The following is a 21,851-nucleotide window of genomic DNA, read 5'->3' as shown; positions in this document are numbered from 1 at the left end:
TGCAACGCGTTTGTAAGAGAAGCGCAAGGCAGGGGCATGATGAGCGTATGTCCGGATCGGGGCGAGCGATCTGGTCGCCACCATCGATCGATCGAGGGATCTCAGTGACGTGTGGCGACCCGGGCCAGCTTCCATGGAATCGGCATGTTGGAAAGACAGACCCTGCAGCAGCCGAATAAACCGCCGACACATTCGAACTCTTGGGTATAAATGAGGGTGGAGAGTTGACTAGAGGAGGCCAGGGCGGGATGTTCATGACGCGCTAACGCGTCGCATCACCGCCCAATATGTCTGTTCTTGGATCCCGAGTATACACGCTCATCATCCCTGACACTTTGTCGCATTGATCAATGTCGTGCATAATCGAGTCTTGTATCCAAATCAAATCTCTTTGTGTCTCTGCAATGATATCATTGATGCCTCAGGCAAGCATCAAGGCCATATGTTGTAAGTCTAGTACAAGAGAATACTTATGTCGACCGTTGGAGGGACAGTTGCGATAAATGATGGTCCAATTGTACTACACAGGAATAGGTATGGCTATTCTTCAACCCAGTCTTTCCTCTCGTTCCCTCTCCAATCAAACTTGGTGTGAGACCTCTCGAGGAAGCCGGAAAAGCATTGCCCAAATGCCCAAAGACACAGCCAGCATCGCAAGCAAAATAGGCTGCAACACCACAACACCTTTAGCCTGAGCAATAGCACCAATCATGAAAGGGAACACAGCACCACCACCCATAGAGAAAGCCGCCGCAAAACCAATAGCCGCAACATGAAGATTCCGGGGAAGCAAACGAGTCATCACAATCACAACTCCAGGAAAGATCGTTCCCATAAAGAATCCAACAAATGCCACTGCAACCGCCGACACAATGAATTCCGGCACAAGCCAAAAGACAAGCTCGAGAGTGATGGCAAGCAGGAGGTATATAGCAATCGACAGCTTTTCTCCGATTCGAGGCGAGACAAAGCCTAGTACGAATCGACCGATTGTGATACCCAACCAGAAGCCTGTTTCTGCCATTCCGGATGCGAAGGCGCCTCCATGGCGGACGTTGGTCATGAAAACGACAATCCAGCCACCGATTGCCACCTCGATACCACCGTAGAGGAAGAGGAACACGGCACAGATCCAGGTGACGTTGTATGTGAGTGATATGCGTGTCTGAGAAAATGCTCCTCCCTGCCTGCCAGGAATACTTGGATTCTCCAGTTGATATCTTTCGCCTGTTTCGGCCCAGAAGGCACTGGCGGCATATACCAGCGCTATAGCAGCTGCTCCGGTCTATTATTTCATGTTAGTTCACCTTTTCTGAATGTACGATAAAGGAAATTTAAGTACCATCAGATAGTAGTAAGCGTACCACTCCCATCCTGCCTTCGTGATCAAACTCGTGGCAACAAGAGGACTGACTGTAGCACCGATGCCGTAGAAACCATGAAAGAATCCAAGCACCTCATGCGAGTTTGCCATGTTTCCGATCCAGACGTTCCATGCTGCATTATGGAATCCACTGCCCAAGCCAACAAGCACATACATAACCACAAGCACCGGGAATGGCGGGTGAACAGATATGACCGCAAAAGCTAGCAAGTGGCAGCTCGGCGCGATAATGGTGATCCCTCGTCTGCCGAGGTGCTGGTGGATCATGTTGCTGAGGATTGCAGATATGGTATAGCCGACGAACGGTGAGAGGAATACCAAGGAGATAATGGTGTAGTTTTTGCGATAGTATGTCTCGAGCTTAATTGTTCATACTTTGTTAGTATGCTCTGCGGCGGACTGGAGAGTAACACAAACATAAGGAATTATCGCTCCATAAGCTGCATCATTCGACCCCATCACGAACGCACACCAGAATGTAGCTGTCACTTTCCATATTGTGGTTCTTGATTCATTCCATCTGGGCGCGACATTCACTGCATGCAACGGTGGGTTGTCTTCCTCCGAACTGGCTTCATGTGGATCTTGGGATTCGACATTTTGATCAGGCCAGGACCTTGAGCTTGAGCTTTCTCTACTCATTGGGGGTATAGGTGAATCAGTAGAGAAAATGACTCAAGCTCAGTAGAGTCCGCAAGTGTGGGGCGTAATATTTGTTGCGGGGAAAGTATTGAGGGCCAATGTAACCTCGTGGCCTATATTGAATGGCATTATGATTGTGAAGGATCTACCTTTGTATTCAATAGTCATATCTATATACTTTCAATATATGTCTCCTCTCCGTGGTCCAATCCTGAATTTGAGTGAGGAACTACTTCAATTGAACATGGTCATTGGACATGCAACAGCAAGATTTAATTTAACATAGCATGGAATTAACCAAAATATTTCTAAAAAGTCGACAAAACAATTTCAATAAAAAGAGCAAACATGTATACCTGACGCCTGTCAGCTTGATCTTGGAATACTAAGGCCGGGAAGTTGGTAGCTTGGGCTTGGTCAGTGGTTATACCCAGCGATTAGAGCCAAATTCTCCACCAAGTTGATCGCATTGAATCATCACAAAGACAATCTGAAACTCCCCTGAATCATGAAAATAAACACAAAACCCAAGTATAAAAACACCGTTGCATGAAGGTCACGTGGTGGTATTCTACCCTTTCTAGCGGCCTCTTGGCATATTTTCGTCAGCAAGCGTCTCTCTTCAACATCCTAGGCCATAAATTGGCCACCAAAGCAACTTTCAAGATATTCTAGGTCATTTCCCAGATCAATATGGCCAGCTCAACTGTGCAGCAACCTGCAACAGTAAAGCCAAATCTGAAAGAGTTCCTGCAACCCCTCCAGGTTGGCATCGAAACCTTGTCTGACTTGTCCTGTCGACTATCAACATCTTATACGAACCTGGCCTTGGAATCTACTGAGCACTTCATTCCAACGCCCATCACCCGCCTCCCCACAGGTCATGAAACTGGACGCTACCTCGGCGTCTATGTTGGTCTATCTTATCTGCGAGTAGCCTTTATTGATCTCTTGGGAGATAAACAAGTCGAAGGGCATGCCCGCGTTCGACGAACGCTAGAGAAGGCCTGGCCTATAGAAGACCATCTACGAAAAGACCATTCCTTGGACTTGTTCACCTGGATCGGTGACTGTATTGCCGAGGTCGTGGCCGATCGACTTGCCAATCCGAATGAAGAAAGTCTTGACCAAATAACGACGGGTATTTCCCTCTGTCTACCTATAAAGTATCAACAACACCCTGTTCCGTTGCTGCTTTCTCTGGCTAATACCTCATAGACAAAACACTCTCGATGAAGCTATCTTGATGCCAACTGGCAAAGGCTTTTCTCTAAGCTCAGACCTCAACCTCCGCCAAGCATTGCTGAATGGATACGAGCGCCACACGTATTCCTCTCACGGCGATGTTGAGCCCATGCCTGCAAAACGACGCAGGTTGTTTTCTCTGCCTAAATTAAAAATCGCTGTCATGATCAATGATACGACCGCGACTCTTGCATCATTGGCATATTCGATCCCTTCGTTGCCCAATACCCGTGTTGTCATGGGGCTTATTGTAGGCGCTGGATGCAATGCCACTGCTCCAATGAAGATTTCCGATCTTCATGAATCAAAAACACGAAATATTCGAGAGAAATACCCCGACGCCAAAGAGACGCTCATCTCTACCGAGTGGACTCTTTCCACGGCAGCAGCTCCTTTCGATGAGCTGCGCATTCGAAATAAATGGGACTATGAACTGGACCAGCATTCCAAACGACCGGGGTTCCAGCCACTAGAATATATGGTCGGAGGTGGGTATACTGGCGAGTTGGTTCGGATAATCTGCTACGACTATTTTCACAGAGTCCTGGGGATACAGCGCTCTATGTTACCCGTGACGTTGATTGAGCCATATACCATTTCAACGGAATTCCTCTCACTGGTTGTTGCCTCTTCCTTGCCCGACGAATCATTGGCAGACAAGCTTTCTCAAAAGCTTCAGCCACCACCTGAAAGCGATTGGAGTTGGACACCTGAATACGCTCACGATATCCGCGCCATCGCATCGGCTGTGCACGACCGAGCGGCTTCATTGGTTGCAGCCGCCGTTGTTGGTCTTCTGGATTGTATCAAAGAAGTCAAGCTGTGCAAGGATGTATCCAAAGATGCAAGCGGCGTACAAAAGAAAATGGAAACTAAAGACACTGAACAGACAGGCTCAGGCTCTCCCAGTTGGAACAGCGGCCCGGAAGAACTCGCCGTGGCCTTTTCCGGGGGAGTGATTCAACATTATCCCCATTACAAGGAAAATGTGCAAAGATATATCGATCGTCTCATACTTCGCGCTGGTCCACAAGCAGGAGGCAAGAGTGTCTTCTTACGTGAGGCTAGTGATGGTGGAATCATTGGGACTGGTGTGCTCGCGGGAACTGCCTTGGGGGAGATTGGGGAAATAAAGGTCACAAATGGTTCTCCATGGCCGTTGCTATCTCCGATGCGGAAGGACTTGTCTGTCAAAATATAATAATAATAAAATATGAGGTTCATCGGAGCCAAATATATAAGCCCCACCACTCTGCCGACATCGGGTACATGTACCCGGACTGAGTCAATATATTTGAATGGAATCCTCTGTGGATTTTTACATGGAATTTTCCGTCATTTTGTTCATTCGAAAGTGCACACAAGCCAATTGTGACCTGCCAAGCACAGATCCTCATATTGGCACGGAAATTACTATTGTGTTAGATGGTCAACCCGCCAAGAAAGCTGAAGACACTACTCAACTTTTCAGACATCTTTTCCCGCTGCTCTTCATTCTACCAATCAAGGAAAACCACCATGAAATTCTTCGATGTAAGTAACCCAGCCCATAAACACATAATTTTCACTAACACACACCAGGTAGCGGTCACATTCACCGCAGACCAATTCCAAGGCATCTACCGAGGAAAACAATACCATGAAGCCGATTTCGGCGAAGTCCTCAAACGAGCCAGAGAATACAACTGTGAAAAATTAATGCTCACAACCATGACTCTCCAAGGAGCGAAACAAAATCTGCAAGCAGTGAGGGAGTTCCCCACAATGTGCAAAATGACACTTGGCGTGCATCCCTACCATGCCGCCGAGATCTACGAACAGCCCGAGTCGCAGTATCTCAATGAGCTAAAGCAGTTGGGCGAATCACTCCTCGCTGAGTCTCCTTCACCTTTGGCTGCATTTGGTGAAATTGGGTTGGATTATGAGTACCTCAACCGCGCCGATAAACAGACGCAGCAGCGTGCTTTCCGGGAACAGTTGGAGTTGGCGGTTCATTTTCAATTACCGCTTTTCTTGCATATTCGTGAGTCTGCCGAGGATTTTATCTCTATTATCCGGCCTTATCTTGGGAGATTGCCCAAGGGTGGACTTGTGCATTCCTTTGCTGGGACGAAGGAGGAGATGCTGCAGCTTGTGGAGCTTGGGTTGGAAATCAGTGTCAATGGTGTTTCGTTCCGGACGGATGAACAGTTGGATATGGTTAAACATATTCCATTGGATAGGTTACAGCTTGAGACAGACGCGCCGTGGTGTGAGGTCTTGGGTAATGATCCGAAAATTGCGGGTTACTTGGAATCTGCGAGGCCTTTGCCTGCAAGTCGGAAGCACAACAAGTTTATTCTGGGACAGATGGTCAAGACTCGCAATGAGAGCTGTACTATGGAGCGTGTTGGGTTAGTCGTGGCTGGATTGAAAGGCATTTCTGTACAAGAAGTGGTTCACGCGGCGTGGGACAACAGCTGTCGTATGTTCTGGGTGTGAATATATATTTTTGCATCAATGTATACAATGAGTGTCAATTAACTTAGACAACATAGAATCTACTTTCTTTGCTGCGATATTAAAGAATTCAGCCATCAAAGCTATTTCTGCTTGCAAGCTAATGGCTATTCGGTCCATACGTCGAGCCATGCGCAGACCCCACACCATCGCATTACATCCCATTAACCACGCAGCACCAAGCTTTCCCTGCAGGACAATGACAGAAAAAGTCCCGAGCCACCTCGAAAACGTAAATAATGCCATTAGCTTTGAGCGATATAATTGGTGCCCTGGGTAGGCATGCAGGGGTAGAACAGGGGTTGAGGGGCCAACCCCCTAGGGCTTCCGCCAGGTCCATGTTCGAGATCCAAACCGGTTGGATCACATACTCCACGATTGGACCGAACAGAATGAATGAAGCTTGTCTGCCGAGTACACGGCTATAGTGACGCGGCCTTTTTTAGTACCCCTGACATCATTGTTGGATTCCTGGGAACTTGGCTCCGAGATTATTGCCAGTTGGAATGAAAGCAGTGATTGCTTTTCATAATTGATCGCCCAGCTTGTTGGATGAACAATCCATTGCCCCTGAGTGCCCAGGTAGCTGCCCTCAACCGAGGTTTGATATGTTTAGTGTCTGAGGACCAAACTGCATTATGGGAATGTATTCATCATACACCCTAATTCATAGTACAATGACGATGTGGATTATAGATTGGGGAAGGTTAATTTAACCGTTGCGCTCAAGTATCACTGAATAGAGAGAGTGCGCCATCATCCAGCTGGTAAAGTACATGTAAAGTATGAATTGTTTGGCAGCATTCTTCACGTCGCGGGGGTCATTGCTCGTCCGTCAGCGCATGGACTTAAAACATAACACGATGGCATCTGCCATTCCTCTCAATAGGTCCAAAGAATGTGACCGTCCACTGAGCGACCGTCCACTGAGCGTGTATTTATATTATTTGCCGACCACCCAGACTTTCGCAACCCAAGCTCTGAACTCTTTGCAAATTGACCCTGGTGGTTAAGTGTTTAGTATCTATTCTTGACGAACCTTCTATATACCTAAGACACTGTGAGTAACCCGATCTTTCCAATGCTCGCTGTTGCCATATTGGAATTGAAGGCACCAACAGGAGACTAACTGGCCAACAGAAAACACTTCAATCACAATGAAGGGCACATTCATTCTCTCCGGTCTTTTGGCCTCCACAGTCTCTGCTCACATGCAGTTGAGCAAGCCCTACCCCATCCGCAGTCCCTTGAACAAGGACGCCAAGGGCGAGAAGGACTACTCATATACCAACCCTCTATCAAGCTCCGGTAGTGACTACCCATGCAAAGGCTACGCCAAGGATGAATTCAATGCTGTCGATACCTGGGCGCCGGGTTCATCCCAGGAGATGGAGCTCGAGGGCAGTGCCACCCATAACGGTGGCTCATGTCAGCTTTCCCTGACCTACGATCAGGGTAAGACCTTCAAGGTCATCCAGTCTGTTGAAGGAGACTGCCCCATCGCCAAGAAGTACAAGTTTAATATTCCCTCCGATGCCCCGACTGGTGATGCCCTCTTTGCCTGGACCTGGTTCAACAAGGTCGGCAACCGCGAGATGTACATGAACTGTGCCATGGTCAACATCGGTGGCTCCGGTGGCCGTGCTGCCAATAACACGAATGGCTCCGAGGAGAAGGCCGTTCCCAAGAACATGCCCGAGATGGCTGCTGATGGAAGTCCCGCTGACAAAATTAAGTCAGCGGTCGCTAAGGCTAAGGCCAAGGGACAGACTAAGCCGAAGGATCACACGAAACAAAGCAAGGCTGCCGATACCAGCTACGACAGTCTCCCTGAAATCTTCGTCGCCAACGTCGATCAGGCTGGCAAGTGTGTCACCATCGAGGGCGAGGCCGTCAACTTCCCCAAGCCCGGCCCCAACGTCCTCGGCCAGGCTGATGGAAAGGGCTACAAGTGCTCTGGCACTGCTCCCTTCCTCGGCGATGACGGGTCCAACACCACCAAGAACGCTACCAGCACCACTAAAAACAAGACCAGCACCACCAAGAACGCTACCAGCACCACCGAGGACGCTACCAGCGCCACCGAGGATGCCACCAGCGCCGCCGAGGATGCTACCAGCGCCGCCGAGGACGCTGCCAGCGCCACTGAGGACGCTACCAGCACCGACAAGAAGATGTCCAAAATTGCCTCTTCTTTCGGTACTTCCACTGCCACTGGTGGTGCCCGTACCCTCTCCACCGAGGCCTCCACCAACAACCAGTTCAGCGATTACGTTGGCCAATGGACTTGCACCTCCGGCGAGATCCTCTGCTCTCCTGATGGCATGTCATTCGCCTTGTGCAACTACGGCCGTCCGGTCTTCATGGGCTCCGTTGCTGCTGGCACTTGGTGCCGCTGGGGTGCTATCACTGCCAAACACTAAGGGTAGTGTCTTTTCCACTTTGCTTTTTGGTTACACCTTGAACAAAATGGTAACCTATCACAACTCCTCGCCGACTGGGTCGGTAGCTTGGACTTGGTAGCTCATCCCATTTTGGGCGATTTGATGATCCTTATTCTCGGCGCATGGTTAGGCGCTAAGTTATGTGTTGTTTTGTATCCTTTACCCATGATCAGTCCAGCGATGACCCGGTTGATGTCCCCATGCTGACGCTTTTGTCATGTCATTACCTAATGATTGTGTATTGATGCGTGTGAATTTCTCTCGTCCCCTTTCAATTATATTACTTTCCTGGCATGATCTTGCCCATATTTCCTTCTATATACCTCCAGGCGTAGAGCGTAATGCGTGACTACGTGGTGTCCCATGATCCCATGATAGTCTTATGGTTTTAGAGTTGCCCTGCCATGTGTAGGGGGATTTGATATGGTCATATATAAGTAGTGATGTGGAGGCACATTAATAGAAATGGATAGATGAGAAGATGATTTTGTCAAGTGCTCGCTCTAGATCTAAACAGATATTTATCAACGCGCCCGCAAAAAAGTCACTCTTCCTTCGATTGTAAAACGGTATTTAGCGGTATTACCTCCCCTCTTTCCAGCTGTTGTGGTTCAAACTTTTTCCCTTCAATGAGCGGCGATTCGCATGTGTGAATTGTTGCGTGGTACTGGCACACCTAGGCGTAGTATGGAGGGAAGTCTCAGTTGAGTCCAGGGGCTCGTCCAGTATCGATTGCAACGATGTAGCTTTTGGCAGAATCCGTAAGAACTCAACTCTCGGCTGACACTTAATCAAAAGAGGAACTCGCAGCGAAAGAGTCGCCGGCAGAAGTGTAGGTTTTGAATTGCAGTATGACAGTGCGATATCGAGTGAATATATGCGAGACACAAGACACGAATGGAAGGTAGGAGGAAAGGCCTTCGACTGTGGAAGAGTGATGGGAACTATCATACTTGTAGTATAATAAGTGTTGCTGGAAGATAACCCGTGGTTCGTTAGGGCTACGGGCCCCTGAACAATTGAGATCGGATCTGCCGCGAAACATTTCTCCCACCGGACCGATGTGATAGACCTAGTGGAAAGCCGCATTGACTCGGTGTAATCACCGGAGCTGTGTTTCGGATACGTTCTGTCTTCTGACAAGTGGGGAAAATCAGACCAGGGAACTGCGGTAAAGAACGTATGTGCTTTCAACTTGGTGTCCATCCGTTCTAGTCGTGGTGGTAATTGATCATCCTGAGGGTCGAATCTGAGTTTCACGGTCACCGTAGTGCTAACCTCGTTTGTTGCCATGCATTGGAGAGGATCCAGCTGAACAGGCTTGGGGAGAGCTGAGCTCAAGATCAGTCTTCCCAATTTCCCGTTGAACAAACCTCGCTTCACTTCTGTTTCCAGTTGCATGGAGTAACGCGAGGCACCAAATTCCTCGGGGATTGGATCATTTTCCACACTTGGAATAATGCGGAGGATTTTTTGTGTGGCGAGCTGAAATCCATGGTCATTTGATGATTGCCTTTTGGTTACAGCAACACGAATATGGTACGAGATTTGACACATTCCAGGTGTCATATCATCTCTCTGACTTTCGGCACTTCCAGATAAGATATGGTCCCCTAAGGTTGGAGGAGGCACAGTATGATGCTGTTGTACTAGAGTGCTTCTCATCGAATGATAACAAACATGAGGGAGCAGTCGATCAGGAAAAATAAATGTGAACGGAAACTGATACGAGCGACCTCGTTCGAAAACCCTGACCTGGGGGTGGTTGACTGGATAGCGCATAGCAAGAAAGGTCTTTCTGCAACCTGTTTGGCCAGGATATGGTGTTCGTTCGAGCGTTGTGTTTGACAGGCCTACATTTTTATTAGTCTCCAATCATCTCATATTGACTGTATTGGATTGGAACCTTCAAGCACAATCTGGATTTCGTCAAACGGCGTATCGCAATCACAGGTGATGCTGGCAACGCCTTCAATGGGGTCCCCCGAAGTATAGGTTTTCATAGCCCCTGTTTTCTCTTCGGCAAGATCAATCTTTAAATTGCATCTTTGGCGTCTCATCCACAGACTGTGCGCATCGGGGTCATAGCTGGAGCTGGTCATCGTTATGGCGGCATTAGGTACAAAAGGCTGCTATCAGAATAGGGAATATCTGGGTTGTCAGCAGTAGTGGCTCCAGATGAGAAGGATGGAACGAAAAGGAGAGAGAATACAATGCTGACGCAATTTCGAGAAATATGATTTTATCCTTTTCCTATTTCACTCATGTACCATCTTAGAATTGATGATATGCAAACTAGTGAGTCTGAAATTGAGTTTTTATTATTATTATTTGGTAGTGCGAAGAAAGTATGCAGGTGGCAACTTGGAACAGACAGCTCCCTTTACTTGATTATCGTCGGTAGCCCATGGCCCCCACAGTTCCATTTAAGGATGTTGTCGAGAGAGACATCGTCTGTTGCTACAGCGAAGCAGTGATCAAATGTGACGATTAGTAACAAATAACTTCCACAAGTATGTAAGGCCCTGCTAGAGGATGCATTATGAGTCATTTTTCTTCAATAGTTACATGTAATTATTAGCATGTTGTTTTTAGATGCTATCTTCATTAGATCATCCACTAAATCGTGTTAGGAAGTTGCTGGTAGTGGGGCCCAACACTTAAATTATTAACGTTAACTTGGTGACTGGAATACATTGATTTTGTTAGGCTTGAACATTTCGACATGAATATGCGGGTTCTTCAGAAGATCGATCTATCTACACAGAAAAGTGCGAAGGACAGAATGTGAACGAACCTACATGTACAGTACTAGTTTCAAGAAAAAGAAAAAAAAAACAATTGAAGGCAAACTGCATGCGAGTCGTCTACCATCCATTCATTAGGATGTCAATTTTATGGGCAAAATACTAAAAATTTGATAAAGGCACCCAAGGGAAATGGTTTGATCTACTGACTGCTTTTCTCAAGCAGTATGAGATTGTAGCACATGTCATTTCAAGTTGATATTTGAATGTCTAGGGTTGATGATGCAACATAACAACATATTGCTAGTGTAAAAAATTTACTCCCACTGCTTCATGAGAGTGTTGGCTTCAATTTCCTTGTCAAAATTGACAAGATGCGTCGAATGACACCATGGCTTGATAGCCTCCTCTTTTCGAATGATGCCAGAGAAGAAGTTCGACCACTTCAATCGTGGAAATGACTCGTTAATTTGGGTGCGCGTCACGTCATGGACCAATTTTTCAAAGTCCTTGACATGAGGGTGGACGCCTGTATTGTCGTAGGTAGTAGCTAATTGAATAAGCTGGCCAATGTAGGTGATGGTTCCGTCAACTCCCATATCTTCGTGTCGAATGATGGCTTCAGCGACAGCTTCAGCCTGATCAGAAGTTGCGCCAAAGCCCATGAGGACATTCAAGGCCTTGATACCACCGTAGATATCAAATGACATCCGAGTCGCAGCGAGATTCTCCTCCGCAGTGCCGAGATCGTGCAGCAGGCAGGTCAACGCCCAAGTGGCGGGATTGAGGTCGGCAGCATGCTTGGGAAACTGTTGCTTGGTAATTGCCATTCCTTCATGGACTATCAGCGCTCATCAAATAGAATTATAAATAGTGCATTGCGCCATTTTAGGAACATACCATAATAGTAAACCCGCATGGAATGGTTAAATGTCTCGGGATGGAGGACAGCCTTAGCATAGTCGGAGGTTTTGGCCACCACTGGATCATCGACTGGGAACTTAATTTCATTGACCGAGATGGGACCTGGCTCGTTGATGAAAGGTCTGTCGCCAAATATTATGCCAGCATCAGCAGGCATGCTAGACCAGCCATTCAGCTTGGTTTCGTCCTGACACATTTTAACTGCAATGATATAGTATGATCAAAGGGACGGAGAAGTTTGCATCAATTAAAAAGGAACTTTGCAGAAGAAAGAAATGAAAAAGTTAGCCCCTCGAGGTTATCCTCTTATTTGTCTCAGCAGAAATACGCCCTGAAATGCAAACATAATCTATACGACCTTAATAGGAAGTTACTTGACGTGGGGCTCGGTAAGTGGATGTTTTAATTGCTTGGCAGACTATTGCAAGGGCAACAGTAAAATGTGGCAAATAATACTAGCTTTCGGCTTCTGGTATTTGGTGGAATGTAATTTCTTATCTCTTTCCCGCTTTCTAACCGAGAAGAGAAGTTAACCAGAGATGAATATTTTGGCTCATTGAAATTGTCGCGCAATGGTTTACATGTATAATTAGCTCGAGCAAATGGACGTAGTCATATGACAGGTCTTATGCGTTTGATTTGTTGGATTCTGCTTCTTCGCAAGAAGTTGCTGGGGTACTATAGTTGTAGGTTGCTCATAGGTTGAGATCCAGATCCACAGAAGCTCTATAAAGACCACGGCAGATTCCTCCATGTTGCAAAGCACTTACAAACATCGTCTCTCTACTGAATCCCAAGGACTATTTTATTTGTGGAAGTCATCAACTTCAAGAAAATGGCGGCCTGTCAGTATCTCGAAATCAGAGCTTCAACTCAGAGCAAACAGCCACCCATTACTCGCCATCCAACCTGGGATGCTGAAGTTAGAGCGTTGTTTAGTGAGCCATATTGGACATCTATCGACTCCGATCCTGAATCCATTGGGGCCCATTGGATATCCCAGATGCGAGAGTACAGTCCCTCCCGCCCTGCACACATGCATCTTGATCTTTCGAGTATGGAGTCTGTCCAACAAAACATCATTACCATTTATCAACATCTACGCTCTCGCTCCATGCCAATCACAAAAAACCAAAACCACTATTGGCCCGAAGAAGCTTTGGAGACTTTACGCCTATGGGCAAATCAAGGCTTTAGACGCTCGTTCGCCGATCCGATCCAATATCAGGAACTGATAAAAGCTCCAAATCATACGCAAATAAATACAAGGGTCAGAAAAGACATCTTCAGTCTCAGTCCATCTGAAATTCAGGCATACCGCGAAAAGTTGGATGATGTACTTCAAGTCGGCACGAAGGATTCTAAATGGCAGGAGCTGGGATTGCTGCGTGCGTTTTGAAAGTTTTCGTGAAAGGGATCTGATACTGATTTACTTTGCAGATGCTGAATGGTGCTTGCACTACCAGGAGGCTTTTGTTTTCTGGCACCGAGCTTATCTGAAATACGTGGAGGAGCTTATTGACTTCCCTATTCCTTACTGGAATGGCTTTGCAGTCGGAACAGGAGACCCAAGTTCACCTTATGCCGGCCTGCCATCGATCTTCTTAGATGATGTCTATACCCATTCAAATGGAGAGCAACGCAAAAATCCCTTGAAGTACGCACTTTCTCTGAACGGAAAGAACAGGTTAGGCACTTCTGAGTATGTCGAACGCTCCCCGGAGCTTGTTGAGGGTCGCAGCAATCCTCTATGGTCAAAGAAGATTCATCTCTTCAACCAGTATCACCAGCAAATCGCGCATGCTTTTGCCCAGCCGGAATTCTCTTTGCAAGAGGCTCATGGGTATCCCTGGGCTAATATACCAGACTTTTCAGAAAACCAGCCGGATAATCTTTATCCTGAAGCCAGCCGCAAATTTTTCGACGGTCTATTTGAGCAAGTGCATGATAACTTTCACGGCTTGATAGGACCCGACATGGTAAGCAGCCAATCCAGTGAAATTGACAAGGATTTTATCCGTGTTAACGGTTAATATCAGGCCGATAATTCCTATACAGCATTCGATCCCATTTTTCTCAGCTACCATGCAAACATGGACCGTATTGCTGAGGTGTATCTTCGGACTAATCCTGCACGCCAATTCTCATCCAACTTTCCTCTACGTCCTTTTGTGGACAATGGAACGGGGTTAGCATATGATGACCCTCGCGAATACGTCTACACAACTCTAGGAGACATGGCAAAACAGACTCCCGCCTTGAAGTATCGTTACGCGTTGCCATCTGTTCCCGACTTTCTCCCGATTTCTCAATTGCACTTTGGAACAGCAGCTGTGCCACAAGGTGGAACAGCTTTTTCATTGTCAACAGCCAAGCCCTTGAGCACAACAGTTGCGTGTCAAGGACATGAAACCGTTCCATACATCGTATTTTCTTCCGTTTCTTGTCTCAAACAGTCATTTGTGATTGATGTTTTTGTCAGTGGTGCCGAAAGCTTGGAGTCCGATCCAATTCGCAACCCCGATTACATTGGAAGCATCACGAGACTTGGTATGGGAAATGGAAGGGGTGAAGAAGTGGGAATACGGAATCCTCAGCGGTGCATGAAGAAACCAATTACGCGTGTTCTACAAGCTGCACATGTCAAGGAAAAACTGAAGAATGGTCTTGGTGTCCAGCAAATCGTCACTGAGCTGAGTACCGGCAGGCACCTTGAGGAAGAAGAGTGGAAGGGAATGCCAGGGTTTGAAGGAAATATTGTTTGGTCATAGTAATTTACGTTAGGTCAATGGCATTGCTACTTGCATTGGCAGATATCTTCTCCTAGGAGGGTTCCTTGGTGGGGAACCCGGCGTGAACAGAGCTTCCAAAAATATACAGGAACTCCCCACCTCCCCTTTGCTGGAGGCCCAGAGGTTCGGCGCATCAGAATTCTAAAACTGAAACGTGGTACATCCACTTGAATTACAACTAATTACTCGGCAGTGGCAATTTCTTTACGTATACTATTGATCGGAACACTGACTACTTTCAAATTCAACTGAATCATTGCCCAGTTAGATTTGGGAATATCAGTCTAGACGTAGTGCTAAGGCTAGGAATCCTACTGAGGGGCTACTGCAGCTGAGACCCCGGAATGTAAGGGGCCATTTTAACGACTGGGAAGTACAATCATCCTTCTACAGCCCCTAGCGGTGCCCTTTTCTCCCGTTGGATTTCTCCTTAGCAGCATGAAACAACTCATCTCAAACATGGCGAGCGACCTAGAGACCTGGGCTCAGGATCAAAAATGGCTTAGAACAAAGCTTGCTTTGACATTCCTGGTTTTATTCATCGCGTTCAACTACATTCGAACAGCATTCAAGCCCGATATTCGTGACTTACCAGGGCCGTTGATTGCACGCTTCTCAAATCTGTACAAGCTCTACATGGTCTACGATGGTCGATGCCACATCAAGAACCTGGACTTGCATGAGAAATACGGTCCTATGGTGCGCGTGGGACCGCGTCACGTTTGTATCTCTGACACGGCTGCGATGTCGACAATCTACTCTATTTCGACGAAGTTCGTCAAGGTTAGTCTAATCCCTTTGCTGTACTGTATATATCCGAACAAAGATGGAAAAGACCAACATTCCGATAAACTACAGAGCGAGTCTTATACACCCCTTGGTTTCAAGTACAAAGGAAAACCAATAGATACACTGTTTGCTACGCAAGACCCTGTTATCCATAAGCGTCTCAGTGTCCCAGTCTCCCAAATGTACTCGATGACTTCAATTCGGACACTTGAGCCTGGAGTAGACGAATGCTCCGATATTTTCTTGAAGGCTATGCATGAACTCGAAGGGCAAGAGATTGATCTCGGTGTTTGGTTGCACTGGTATATGACCTTTTAATCATCTCCGAGTTCTATCCGTGTAGCTGAGGTATTTTGCTAACTGATGATCATCAGGTGGGCTTTTGATAGTATTGGCGCTATTACTTTCAACAAGCGATTTGGCTTTTTAGAGAGGCGAGCTGATATTGAGGGGATGATAGACTCTCTCAAGAAAGGTCTTTTGTATGGGTCCATTGTCTCTCAAGTGCCTTTGCTACACCAGTATCTACTTGGCAATGAGACATTCTTGTCAATTTTAAAGTCCTTGCCGGGATTTTTTGACCCGTTTGGTTATATGTGTTCGGTAAGTGAGCCTTCTAATCTCACCTCTAGTTGATATTTTGCTTATTTCCAAACCAGATTGCGACGGAGCAGATGAAAAGATATGACGAAGAAGAGAATCATGGCCAAAGAAACGACTTTCTGGCGTGGCTCAGAACTGAAGCCAACACGGGCAAGCACGAAGTCAGCGAGCCAGATATGATCGGTTATCTACTAGCCAACTTGTAAGTTTCCTTTGTCTACATTACAGGTACACGCAACTAATAAGCCACGGATATAGAACTGCTAGTAGTGACACCACTGCTATCACACTCCGTGCCATCTTTTATTATCTCATGCAAGACCCCGAGTTGTTCAAGAAACTTCATCAGGAAATCGACGATGCCGATTCAAGCGGACGTCTCTCTAAACACATCAGTTACGCTGAAAGCCTACAGCTGCCATACCTGTGAGCATATTAACCGTTGCCCCTCAACTCCAAGCAATAACCATTTTTTTCCAGACAGGCGGTCATTAAAGAAGCACTCCGCCTCCATCCAGCAGTAGCAGCACCGTTGGAACGTGTTGTTCCGCCAGAAGGAGCGACAGTTGGTGGTCATTACCTCCGAGCCGGCACGATAGTCGGGATGAACCCCTGGGTAATTCATCGCGATACAACCATATATAGAACAGACGCCGAGAAGTTCCGCCCTGAGCGTTGGATAGATTCGTCTGAAGAGCAACTCAAGTTGATGGGCCGATATTTTATGGCTGTACGTGGACTTTATCAATCACTACCATTCTGACTTCCATTTTTCTTTCTTCTCGCGATTTATAGGCTTATTTGCATTACATTATAGTTCGGGCAAGGTGCACGTACTTGCATTGGTTAGTTTGACCTCTATGTATGCTCTCTCGATCAGCTGATTAAGTGCTATCGATAGGCAAAAATATTTCACTTATGGAAATGGGTAAGATTGTGCCACAGCTACTGCGGGAGTTCGATGTAGAATGGGCGTCGACTGAACCGGACTGGACGGTGAGGACGTATTTCTTTTCTATGCAGGAAGGCTTGATCGTCCGACTAAAGCCAAACGGAACTGGAGATGAGCAAAAAAAAATCGGTGATCTAGAGTTGGGATCGTACTCACTTGCTGGAAATATTCCATCCTGACAACAAATTTTTACGAGAAATCTGGGATAGTCGTCTAGGTGAAGGAGACCCTGTCGCCAATTGCGTGCGAATAGTGTCCTAGAACCAGATTAACAATTGAAGTATATAATAGTATCGACTACAATCTTGACGAGCCAATTGACGAACATTGTGGTACTAGGATTTTATGTCACATTTATTATCCTGAACTGTCTCCGGTAGCTTCTAACAACTTTTCAGTCTATTTGAACGACGCAGCAAACAACAGCTTGATAGTATTACCCCTCTTACCGTTGGGTCTGTACAAAAGTACATCGTGTTCTCAGGTTCATGGGACTTATTGGCTACTAACGATACACTTATGGGTTCGCGCGCATTTTATACAGGGATGTAAGGCACGCGCGCGCTCTAACTCGTGGGGGCCAAAAATGGCATCAGGGACCACCAAATCCACCAGATTGATTCTGACATAATTTCACCGTTCCAACACACAAAAAAAAAGGGCAACCGGGTTTAATTTTCTCGAAGAAGAGACAAAGAGCATGTTCAGGTGAAGCCCTAAAGTAAACGAAGATTGTTGATCTGCGGCTAAAAGCGTCACCAGACGATGGCGCAGCACCTTGCAGCAAGAGGGGCGAGTGACCCATACCAGTGTTACAGGTGCTGAGACTAGGCGCCAGGGGAATGCTGATCTTATCCCAGGGAATGCTTTTAATAGACCGCAAGATCCAACGGACATATTTTTCAAACGACTCAACACAGTTCAAGCAAAATGAGTGTCCCTTCTTCGGGGAGCACCTTCTCGACTGCCTCTGAGTCTGTGAGAAATCCCACACCATCATCCTCTCAAGATGGCAGTGGCAGAGAGAGCGTTTTATCTTTTCAGCAAGCTTCGAGCGTACCCAGGAGTTTGCCAACAGCCCAACCTCCGTTATTCCTTTTCCAAGACCTACAACTAGGTCAAACATCATCAAACACTACTTCCCGACGTAGCTCACCAAGCTCACGACCGAGTCCCGGTCGATCGCAATTTACATATGCAGATCAACACAATGCTTCCCCAAGTCCAAGGCCAAGACCCATACATCCTTGCCGTCCGAGGCGAGAAAGTGCCTCCCTATCGTATAATATCAGCCAAGCTGGTAGGGAATCGAATAACTCAGGCTCGCAATCCGGACCACCATCCTTGAACACCGATGACGTACAAATTCCTGGAGCTTTTCCAGTGGGTAGTGACAATGCTTCAGAGGCTGGCACATCTCAGGAGGATAGTGGTGAGACTGAGAGAATATCTAATGATATACGCGACGAAACTCTCCCTCCGGCTCCGATCTACAATGGTCGGCTTCAGGATGGACTGAAAGCTGTTAAACACCACCTTGCCAGTCTTGCCAGCACGATGCACGTCTCGGAGTTGACGCAAGATCAATCGACGAGCCTACACACGCTATGGAAGCGTACCGAAAAGATGAGCAAATTTGAATATCCAGAGACACGAACTGTGGGATTTATCGGAGACTCTGGAGTCGGTATGGGATTTTCTGTGTCTTCTCATCTTTTCGATTCCTTCGTCTAACGCTGTTACAGGCAAGAGTTCCTTAATCAACTCACTTCTCGACCAGAAAATCGCGCGATCCGTATGTGCTCTTATCACCCTTGTTTCTGAATGCCCCTTCACTGACACATAATTTCAGAGCAGGGAGGGAGCTGCCTGCACCTGTGTGGTAACAGAATTCCGCCACACTAATGACGACCACAACGGTCCATTCACCATCGAAGCAGAATTTATGAACCCAGAGGAAATGAGAGAGTTACTTGAGCATCTCCTGCTGGATTTCCGACAGTTCTACGTCCGTTCCCTATATAGGGAGCTTCAGACGAGCGAGGAACAACGAAAATGCCAAGACGCAGCTGCTAAAGCATGGGAAACACTTCAGTCGCTATTCAAGAGTCAACCAAGACTTACAATTGAGTTTTTATCGAATGAGGCTGATGGTGCGCGCTTTGATCTCCTTGCGCAGTTAGAGCGATGGGCATACGCCGGTTTAACATACCGACAGGGTGGGTCTGATGCACTCGAATACTCAGTCATTGCCGGTGACATTGAAGAATGTAAATCTATTCTGGACCAGCTTTCTGCTGATGACCCAGGAAACGGTGGCCCCGCACTGTGGCCCTTTATCAAGTTGATTAGGTTCGTAAAGCATAGTACTAATCAACGAACTGTTATCTGATGTTCTTGCAGGGTATACCTCAGTTCGCCTATTTTGAGGACCGGGTTGGTTTTGACTGATTTGCCCGGTATGCGTTGACAACGTATCAATATTGGTCTATCAATCTTGACTAACGAGCTATAGGTCTCCGAGATCTTAACTTTGCAAGAGTGCGAGCAACTGAAAGATATCTTGCTCATCAATGCGATGAGGTCTTTATTGTGGTGAATATTTCACGAGCTGGATCGGACGAGTCTGTGGGAGACATCATGAGAAGATGTAGAAGGGATCAGCCACGAAGAATTATTTGCACGAATTCAGAAGTATGTATAATGCCACTAATCTCACACAGTAGCTTGTTCTGACTGCGAGCGTAGAATGTTTCAGCCGAAGAGGCCTCCCGTGAGAAGGGGCCAGACGGACGGCGTGTCCGGGAAATGAACAAGGAAGTCGAAAAAGTGAAGGCCCAACACTTAAAGGCTAAGTCGCAAAGGATGAAATCGGAGGGCGATGATCGGCTCAAATGGGGACTCGAAGAGTTGGAGCTCAGGTGACTATCTCATTCCCTCGTTGCTGTGACCCATGTTGACTCCAAGGCAGTGACAAAATAGTGAAATTGAAATTCGAGTGAGATTATGTCCTCTTATTAAATGGAAGCGGTTGTTAACACTGACTCTCAATCCAGCGTCACACGTTTCTTGATCAATCGGCGAAACCTCAACGTTTCACGCGAGCTTGCCAGAAGGTACGAAGGCGTCAAAGTATTCTGTGTTGGCAATGAACTATACTCCGAGCTTCGGGCCGGCGATCCGACCCAGGCAAATAGATACCTCGACCTGACTGGTATACCAGAGCTTCGCCGCTATTGCCAGCTAGTCCCAGCGGAAGCTCAAATGCGCGCAACAACTGCGTTCCTGGAGGACGAAGTCCCGGCAATGATGGGCTCTATTCGCCAGTGGGCATTGTCTGGGACAGATCCTGTCACTGCAGAAAAGGCTGCCGCCCTCCGCCGTGTTCTAAATCAGTCTCAAGAGGCTCTTCGTCGGGTATGCTCAGAAACAGGAATGCCTTGAATGGCCCAGGCTTCGTTATCAAGAGACGCAGAGCACTTTCTGATAGTCAATAGGATTTTCAATCGTCGCAAGCACATGTTTCCTGCATGTTTCAAGCCTTGAAAGTGCTGTTTCATACTTCTATTATCTCATGTATCGGTAAGCGAAAACCACCTCGCTTTTCCTTTGCTAGCTCTAACAACTTCATACAACAGAGAATTCACGAACACAATGGAAAGAGAAAAGCATCGAAGTCAGTCGGCAGTGGATAGGGGTAATTCTCACCTCTTCTTTACCGATGAACTTGAAAGATGTCGCACCTCACTAACCAATGTTCCAGTGGCACGTACACTCATACGCTGTATTCTGTCTCCATTATGGGTCCTGGAGTACCAAGTCACATCCAAATGAACGCCCCTGGAACGAGCAATTCGTGCAGCAAAGCTACGAAGACTTGGATCCCGTATGGGAAAGAATACTGGAATGGCTGGAGTCGCAAGTTGAAACTCTGCCTGGGCAGGTCAACATGTCATTTGAAAGGCTGCTTCAGGATATCCATGGTAGTGTTTTGCTTTGATCATTACGCCTCAGTGCCTTATTTTGACTTCTTTTTTCTCCAGGGCATCAGCATCTTGCACCACACGCTCTGCAAAACATTCTTCTGAGCATGCGGCATAGACGAGAGACTATCAACACACACATCAAGAATGAGATTCAAAGGTTTATCTCGAGAACGCAGTATGGCAGTCCTCAACGGACCCTGAACTTCAGCCACGATTCTGACAATTTCTCAGAAATACAAAGCGAGACATGCTAGAGCACCACACCGATTCATTCATCTCTATTCTCATGAAGCCAGCCTACATCGCCTGTAACCAGGAGTCAGGTATGTGGAGATGCATCTGGTAAAACATTATCTTTTTATTTACCATATATCAGGGCCAGGCTGTGATAAACGCCGAAAGAATCACATGGACGACCACCTGAGAAATTCCAGGCTCTTTTCCAAATACTCTGCGCATGCTAAAGACGTCTACGAATGGGTCATAACTGAAAGCTTTAAATCACTACAGGAAGAAATTGATAAACAGGTAGAAGGCATTATGATAGATTTCCACGCTGTGGTGGCGGATGAAGGAGAAATACCGGAGGCCGAACGGGCACCTGCATTGGCAAATGAACTGAGATCTCTGCTCCAGAATGGACAGGCTACTGTTGACAGTGCTCAAAGGATTGCGCAAGAGCTCAATGGGTCCCATGGCTAATTGATGGAACTCGCTACGGACCCCGATGCTTTCCTGAGGGAATTTCCATATCAGATAACCCCCTAAATTGTGAACCTGCGAATTATATACAGACTGATTTCTGTTTGGCTTCGTATACATCTAGCCATGAAACATCCATAGA

At 46.9% G+C, this 21,851-nt stretch overlaps 9 protein-coding genes across 9 annotated transcripts; 6 read left to right on the top strand and 3 right to left on the bottom strand.

The window, feature by feature from the left end:
- Positions 1 to 469: 469 nt before the first annotated feature.
- N7446_005957 (uncharacterized protein) lies at positions 470 to 2,026 on the bottom strand (the record flags this gene model as incomplete). Its single annotated transcript, XM_058514705.1, has 3 exons — positions 470 to 1,285; positions 1,343 to 1,744; positions 1,802 to 2,026. 3 exons carry the CDS (start codon positions 2,024 to 2,026, stop codon positions 581 to 583), a joined length of 1,332 nt encoding a protein of 443 aa, XP_058371883.1. The 3' UTR covers positions 470 to 580.
- Positions 2,027 to 2,719: 693 nt separating this feature from the next.
- On the top strand, positions 2,720 to 4,472 carry N7446_005956 (hexokinase family protein; the record flags this gene model as incomplete). The annotated part of the gene is made up of 2 exons (XM_058514704.1): positions 2,720 to 3,192; positions 3,245 to 4,472. 2 exons carry the CDS (start codon positions 2,720 to 2,722, stop codon positions 4,470 to 4,472), a joined length of 1,701 nt encoding a protein of 566 aa, XP_058371882.1.
- Positions 4,473 to 4,789: 317 nt separating this feature from the next.
- Positions 4,790 to 5,752, top strand: N7446_005955 (TatD family hydrolase; the record flags this gene model as incomplete). The annotated part of the gene is made up of 2 exons (XM_058514703.1): positions 4,790 to 4,804; positions 4,853 to 5,752. The coding sequence occupies 2 exons, from the start codon at positions 4,790 to 4,792 to the stop codon at positions 5,750 to 5,752; spliced, it is 915 nt and encodes a 304-aa protein (XP_058371881.1).
- Positions 5,753 to 6,927: 1,175 nt separating this feature from the next.
- Positions 6,928 to 8,193, top strand: N7446_005954 (putative extracellular protein; the record flags this gene model as incomplete). Its single annotated transcript, XM_058514702.1, has 1 exon — positions 6,928 to 8,193. One exon carries the CDS (start codon positions 6,928 to 6,930, stop codon positions 8,191 to 8,193), a length of 1,266 nt encoding a protein of 421 aa, XP_058371880.1.
- Positions 8,194 to 8,796: 603 nt separating this feature from the next.
- Positions 8,797 to 10,316, bottom strand: N7446_005953 (uncharacterized protein; the record flags this gene model as incomplete). The annotated part of the gene is made up of 2 exons (XM_058514701.1): positions 8,797 to 10,067; positions 10,121 to 10,316. 2 exons carry the CDS (start codon positions 10,314 to 10,316, stop codon positions 8,797 to 8,799), a joined length of 1,467 nt encoding a protein of 488 aa, XP_058371879.1.
- A 962-nt stretch (positions 10,317 to 11,278) lies between these two features.
- On the bottom strand, positions 11,279 to 12,081 carry N7446_005952 (uncharacterized protein; the record flags this gene model as incomplete). The annotated part of the gene is made up of 2 exons (XM_058514700.1): positions 11,279 to 11,793; positions 11,862 to 12,081. The coding sequence occupies 2 exons, from the start codon at positions 12,079 to 12,081 to the stop codon at positions 11,279 to 11,281; spliced, it is 735 nt and encodes a 244-aa protein (XP_058371878.1).
- Positions 12,082 to 12,720: 639 nt separating this feature from the next.
- N7446_005951 (uncharacterized protein) lies at positions 12,721 to 14,656 on the top strand (the record flags this gene model as incomplete). Its single annotated transcript, XM_058514699.1, has 3 exons — positions 12,721 to 13,273; positions 13,326 to 13,864; positions 13,925 to 14,656. The coding sequence occupies 3 exons, from the start codon at positions 12,721 to 12,723 to the stop codon at positions 14,654 to 14,656; spliced, it is 1,824 nt and encodes a 607-aa protein (XP_058371877.1).
- A 480-nt stretch (positions 14,657 to 15,136) lies between these two features.
- N7446_005950 (cytochrome P450) lies at positions 15,137 to 17,200 on the top strand (the record flags this gene model as incomplete). Its single annotated transcript, XM_058514698.1, has 8 exons — positions 15,137 to 15,460; positions 15,536 to 15,768; positions 15,841 to 16,069; positions 16,126 to 16,271; positions 16,328 to 16,495; positions 16,550 to 16,799; positions 16,887 to 16,914; positions 16,971 to 17,200. 8 exons carry the CDS (start codon positions 15,137 to 15,139, stop codon positions 17,198 to 17,200), a joined length of 1,608 nt encoding a protein of 535 aa, XP_058371876.1.
- A 1,016-nt stretch (positions 17,201 to 18,216) lies between these two features.
- N7446_005949 (uncharacterized protein) lies at positions 18,217 to 21,709 on the top strand (the record flags this gene model as incomplete). The annotated part of the gene is made up of 15 exons (XM_058514697.1): positions 18,217 to 18,301; positions 18,427 to 18,708; positions 18,767 to 18,816; positions 18,874 to 19,373; positions 19,425 to 19,480; positions 19,537 to 19,715; positions 19,770 to 19,942; positions 19,993 to 20,019; positions 20,078 to 20,438; positions 20,519 to 20,603; positions 20,660 to 20,718; positions 20,785 to 21,004; positions 21,065 to 21,182; positions 21,239 to 21,330; positions 21,384 to 21,709. The coding sequence occupies 15 exons, from the start codon at positions 18,217 to 18,219 to the stop codon at positions 21,707 to 21,709; spliced, it is 2,613 nt and encodes an 870-aa protein (XP_058371875.1).
- Positions 21,710 to 21,851: the final 142 nt, after the last annotated feature.

Source organism: Penicillium canescens (genome assembly GCF_028828765.1).
Source record: "Penicillium canescens strain IBT 15451 chromosome Unknown utg000004l_segment0_segment0, whole genome shotgun sequence".
Classification (NCBI taxonomy): Eukaryota; Fungi; Ascomycota; class Eurotiomycetes; order Eurotiales; family Aspergillaceae; genus Penicillium; species Penicillium canescens.
The sequence above is the reverse complement of the archived record's forward strand: the minus strand, read 5'-3'. Positions and strand labels throughout refer to the sequence as shown.